The sequence below is a fragment of the Dioscorea cayenensis genome, chromosome 15 (assembly GCF_009730915.1).
Source record: "Dioscorea cayenensis subsp. rotundata cultivar TDr96_F1 chromosome 15, TDr96_F1_v2_PseudoChromosome.rev07_lg8_w22 25.fasta, whole genome shotgun sequence".
In the NCBI taxonomy this organism is placed as follows: domain Eukaryota; kingdom Viridiplantae; phylum Streptophyta; class Magnoliopsida; order Dioscoreales; family Dioscoreaceae; genus Dioscorea; species Dioscorea cayenensis.
The window spans coordinates 3,129,831-3,136,015 of NC_052485.1; the positions used below are offsets into that span (position 1 = coordinate 3,129,831).

Genomic DNA, 6,185 nt, shown 5'->3' on the forward strand with positions numbered 1-6,185 from the left:
AATTTTCAGTCAGCTCCAAAGATTTGTTGGGCAGGAAACTTATACTGAACAATTTCTCTACTGCCGACGGTGGATTCCTCTTCACTCATGCAAAAACCAACCGCAATCTCCAGGTTTGCTCTTTTGGTTTCTTCTTTACGAATTCTAAATTTGAGATTTCTCTTGCAGGTTGTGGCTCTCAACAACTGTTGGACAACATTTCTGGTGTCATACTTGCTATTGAAGTTGCTCTTCATACTGCCTTGGAACTTCGGATCCCGGTTAACCATATTTTCAGCGACTAGCATGTTATTCATGATCTTATTCAGAACTCGGATTTCACTTCTTCCTGGAGATATCAACCTCAAATTAGCAACCTGAAATTCCTTTTGGATATGTGCAGCTGCCCTCAAATCCATATAATGCCACTCTCTTGGGGCTCTCCTGCTGCCAATCTTGCTACACTTGGCTTTCAACATCAGCACCTCAATATGTTCTTAACTGGAAAAGATTTACCTTTTTGGATCATGAGATCAATCTTAAGCAGTGGGTTCTCTTTCTAAGTTGTTTTGTTTTTCTCTTTTGTAGTGTTTGTTATCTAGTCTTCATCTGGCCTTTGTATCTTCTTTCTTTGTTTTTTGTTTTCTTTCTCTTTTCTAATAAATAGCTTCTCTGTTTGAGAGGTTCTTCAAAGAAAAAAAAAAATTTGCATTCGAGTTGGAGCAACACCAACTGCAAACGACCGTGCCACCAAAAATACTCTTGTCCAATTTTATTTTATTTTATTGACAAACAAAATAAACCATGAATTTATCAGGAAGAAAGTAACAAGTGCAGAAATACAAATATAGAAACACATAAGTACAGCAGGTCTAGTGTCCACTAGTGTGGGGCTACAGACAAAAGGGCAAAAAACAGAACAGTTCTTTTTATATTTATTAATTTCTCCAATTCATTTTATATTTAGTTTCTCCTTCATCAGGTATCAAAACAGGAACAGTTCAACTGTTAGAACAAGTACATCAATGACTAAATCAAAGTAAAAGCATCACCAAATCCACCGAGTTTCTAATATAACCTCAAACAAAGAAACCTCTTATTCCAAACTCCTATGAAAAAATGGCTCCTCCTTCCAAACTCTTCTTCTTCTTCTTCATCATCATCTTCCTCTTCTTCTTCTCCTCAGTATCAGGACTCTCTTTCAAGTTCAACTTCACAGAGTCTAACCAGAACCCTGAGTGTAGCTCAAACCAGAACACCCAATGCATAAAATACCAAAATGATACATTCTTCAACAATGGCATCCAAGTCACCAAAAACCAACTCGGGGCTCCGATCACTGACAGCGTTGGCCGGGCAGTCTACGCTGAGCCAGTTCTTTTATGGGACTCAAAAACAGGGGAGATGACTGACTTCACCACCCGTTTCACCTTCCAAATTAATTCATTCAATGAGTCAGTGTATGGTGAGGGTCTTGCCTTCTTCCTCTCTCCTGATCCTTCTATCATTCCCTTCAACTCAAATGGTAGCTTTCTTGGTCTTGTAAACACCGCTGCCAATTTCACCAACGTGTCTGCAAATCCTATTGTCGCTGTGGAGTTTGATACTTTCATGAATGCTTGGGATCCTAGTGATAATCATGTTGGAATTAATCTGAATTCTATTCGATCAGTTAACACTGTTAAATGGAATAGTAGTATAAAGGATGGAAGGCAAGCTAATGCATGGGTATCTTATAACGCTAGTTCTATGAATCTGAGTGTGTTCTTGACTTACGTGAAAGATCCAGTCTTTGGTGGGAATTCAAGTTTATCTTATAAGGTAGATTTGAGAAAATTCTTGCCGGAAAATGTTGTCGTCGGATTCTCGGCAGCGACCGGGCAGGCGGTGGAGATACATACAATATTATCTTGGGAATTCAGCTCAAGTTTGCAGAGGAAGGAGAAGAAGAGTAAGACTGCGCTTGCGGTCGGGTTGGCTGCTGGTTTTGGGGTGTTGGTTATCTTATTTGGCATGCTCTGGTTTGTGTTGTGGAGGAGGAGATGGTGGAGAAAGGATGAAGAAGAGGAGATGGATGTTTCAATGGATGATGAGTTTGAGAAAGGAAGAGGACCAAAGAGGTTCACTTACAATGATCTGGTTACTGCAACAAGGAATTTCAGAGAAGAAGGGAAGCTTGGAGAAGGTGGGTTTGGAGGTGTTTACAAAGGTTTTCTTCAAGAACAGAACCTTGAGGTTGCAATCAAAAAGGTGTCTAAAGGGTCTAATCAAGGGAAAAAGGAGTATATCTCAGAGGTGAAGATCATAAGCAAGTTGAGACACAGGAATCTTGTGCAACTTGTTGGATGGTGTCACAGCAGAGGTGATTTCCTTTTAGTTTATGAGTTCATGCCTAATGGTAGTCTTGACACTCATCTTTACAAGAATACAACACTGCTAGCTTGGCAAGAGAGGTATAAGATTGCTCTTGGATTAGCTTCTGCTTTGTTGTATCTTCATGAAGAGTGGGAGCAGTGTGTGGTGCATAGAGATATCAAGCCAAGCAATGTCATGCTGGATTCTGGGTTCAATGCTAAGCTTGGGGACTTTGGGTTGGCCAGACTTATAGATCATGATGGTGGTTCACAGACAACAATTGTGGCAGGAACAAGAGGTTACATGGCGCAGGAGTACATCACCACTGGCAAGGCAAGCAAGGAGTCTGATGTTTATAGCTTCGGCATTGTCGCACTGGAGATATGCTGTGGCCGCAGACCAGTGGAGCTGACAGAGGAGCCAGGCAAGGTGCTGCTGGTTGAGTTTGTATGGGATCTTTATGGCAGAGGTATGATACTTAAGGCAGCTGACAAAAGGCTTGAGAATGAGTTTGATGAAGATCAGATTGAGAGGCTGATGGTTGTTGGTTTATGGTGTGCTCATCCTGATTATAATCTAAGGCCTTCTATGAAACAAGCCATTAGTGTTCTAAACTTTGAAGCTCCATTGCCTGCACTTCCTTCCAAGATGCCTGTGGCTATGTTCTGTGCACCACCACTTGATTTGTCTCAGTTTGCTTACACATCAACAAATTCCAGCAGTCTTCCAGGCAGGTCTCACACTAGTTATACGTCCAATTCCTCTCAATCTTCAGCATCTACACATATCTCAACCTCACTGCATCTTCTGGCTTCCACAGAACAGAGGAGTCCTGGCAGTGTCATCTAACTGTCTGCTGGTGATGATCTTGATCTTAAATACTTTAATTGTAAATTTTTACATCTAGGCTTTGGTTCTCAGAAATTAGTGAGATGCTTATCAAATTTAATTCCTAGTTTTGCTTTTTTTCTCTTCCTGTCTTGGCTGTAAATTTCATCTCTTTCAGAATATCTGTTTCAGTTTTTAATGAATGAGCAGGAAATTGCCCTGAAACTTTCAGGTTCCCTCAATCCACAGCTTTCCAATTTATTAGTGCTGATGATGATGATGTGATTTTTTATTGAATCATTGAAAATAAAATAATAAAAAAAAAAAGTGGGAACCTGTCAAGCTCAATATAATAACTCAGTAATTATGAATTATCAAAACAAAATTGGACCTTCTAAGAAAGAAGACGTCAAAACATTATCTCCGCATTGAGTCCAACCTGACCAGCTTCATCACCCATTTCTCACTTGGAAATCATGTCAAAAAAGTTCAAACTCTGATGCTGATGGTCTAACCTTCTTTCCCTCTCCTTATAGTTCCATTGCCCCTACAACTAATCAGGTGGTTTTTTCAGTATTGTTAACACTAGCACCAAAACAACCAATCCTTTTGTATTGGTGGAGTTTGTTCAGATGATATTAATTCCATTGGATCAGTAACCAATGTGACAAGTAACACTAGTATTAACGATGTCCTGCAAACCAATGCATGGATCTCATGGTTTTCATATAGACCATGACATTGCTCAAAGACAACTAACCATTCCAGGAGGGACACTGGCCTACATGGGACCAGACTGCATGCATAGTGAGATGCAAGGCTTGCAAGGAGCGGTGGCCTTGGATATCTCTTGTGGCTGGACACCATTAGAGGCATGAAATGAAGCCATCAAGGTGAAGCTGGTTGAGTTTGCATGGGATCTCAACGGAAAACGATTAATACTTGAGGCAGCTGACAAAAGTCTTAGGACTTCAGCTTGATGAAGAACGGAAGCAGAGGATAATGGTGGTTGGTTTATTGTGTGCTCATCTTGATTATAAGCTCAGGCCTTCAATCAGGCAAGCCATTAGTGCACCAAAGAGCTTTAAAGTCTTGAGTAAAGTCTTCTGAATATACAACACCATAATTACAGATTGTCACACAGAAAACAAGGAAAAGAATTCAATCCCTTTGTTAACAACATTTCCCTTTCAAACATGAACCATGATTTCAAAAATTCTTAAACAAACACAGTGAAGTATATATAAATATAAAGCAAACTTTGTGCTTGGATTATTCTAAAGAGGGAATATCAATAATGTGTGCTCAAACATCAAGACAATAATGTCCACCAACTCATTCTCCACTATCACCAAAATATAATACCCAACACCAGAAAACATCATACTGGCATGCTAAAATAAAACCCCCAAACTAATTTAATCAACTATGAGAACTATCATAAATGAAGATGATTTTAGCATGGCCTTTCACAGATGCAGTGACGGCCAAAAGGGATGAGCTGAAAATGGCAACTCCCTGTCAGATAGAACTCAGTGAGGCAAACAAGGCTACATTCAGCATCTATCCAGCACCATCCCCTGAAATTCTCACTTCTTGCTGAGCAAGTGTTGCCTTCAACTCCCTGAAACTCCACTGCAAAAAAACAACAATTAATTTCTGAGAAAGAATTGAAGTTGGAATCTAATCAAGTGGAGTCAGAGACAATTACAAGGAGTTAAGATGAGGAGAATCAAAAAATGATACATGATAACTTTCTTGACATCCATGATGAGAGATTGAAGATGATTGATTGAGGAAAGAAAGGGCAGAGAGTGTGGTGGTGTTTGTAGCAGATAATGAGAGTGCTACTGTCCTTTCTTTTGTTTATGACTTTGTTCTTATACGTGGCGCTTTCTGATTCGGACAAATGTCACTCTGATGCTGTACAGTGAATGTATATGTATATGACATCTTGTGCAATGAAATTGTTATTACTGATTAATGTTCATGTTTATCTGCATGGAAGGTAATTACTGCTACATGTATTGGACTTTTATAAATTTTTTTGTGTTTGTCTATTTTATTTGCAAAAGTTTATTAAAATTTACATTAGATTTTCAAAATAATTTTAACATAATTTTGGAAAGCAAATCCCTCCAATTATTAAAATTTTGTATAATTTTCATTTCTAGAATAATTGACTAGCTCATTAAGATACATATATATTTTTTACAAACATGACAAACACATAAATAATTAAAAGCGTGCATACGGGTTCAGAATTCAATTGTTCAGCTCATGCATTTTTATATGGCGACTCAAACTGTAAGTCTATATCCACAACCGGACCCCCTTATTATTAATAACATCCAGCAAGATGCTAATTTCGGGGGGTTTTTAATTCCTCACATCAATATCTTATGAAGTGAGCCCAATACCCTTGGACTATAAACTTTTGACATTTTCTGAAAATAATTAAATATTTTTTAAAAAAAATATAAGTGAATAAATCACTAAATATTCAGAAAATAAAAGATAATTACAAACTATATAGAACCTAAAAGAACACTAAAATCTAAGACACTAAGTGATATGGTAAAAAACTTCATGATCCATTTAGGGTGAAATAAGGCCAGTGCTACTGGTGATTACAAAAAACAATTGTTGAGATTAGATCATCCATAGTAAATAATATTAAACCAATTGATTGAGAAAACCGAAAAGAATGAAATACTAATTCTTCTATTATAAAAGTAGTTTTTTGAGAGATGAAAATAAATCACATATTCAAACCCTCAACAACTTCTGACTTAAAAAGATAAATGAAATTTCAACAATTTTAGTGTATATATAATTAATCATCCAATTCATATAAATTAATTATTTTATCTTTCTCTTCCTATCAACATTAATAATAATAATAATAATAATTATTATTATTATTATTATTATTATTATTATTATTATTATTATTATTAAAATGTGCTCAGTGGATGCCTTCATCTATTTATAACCAATAATTTACATATTAATTACTAAAT

At 37.1% G+C, this 6,185-nt stretch overlaps 1 protein-coding gene across 1 annotated transcript; it reads left to right on the forward strand.

The window, feature by feature from the left end:
- Positions 1–930: 930 nt before the first annotated feature.
- On the forward strand, positions 931–3,299 carry LOC120276726 (L-type lectin-domain containing receptor kinase IX.1). Its single transcript, XM_039283404.1, has one exon. The coding sequence runs from the start codon at positions 1,099–1,101 to the stop codon at positions 3,181–3,183; it is 2,085 nt and encodes a 694-aa protein (XP_039139338.1). The 5' UTR covers positions 931–1,098; the 3' UTR covers positions 3,184–3,299.
- Positions 3,300–6,185: the final 2,886 nt, after the last annotated feature.

What these genes read in the sequence shown, in the direction of transcription:
- LOC120276726 (XM_039283404.1), top strand. Translation starts at nt 1,099, where the DNA reads ATGGCTCCTCCTTCCAAACTCTTCTTCTTCTTCTTCATCATCATCTTC.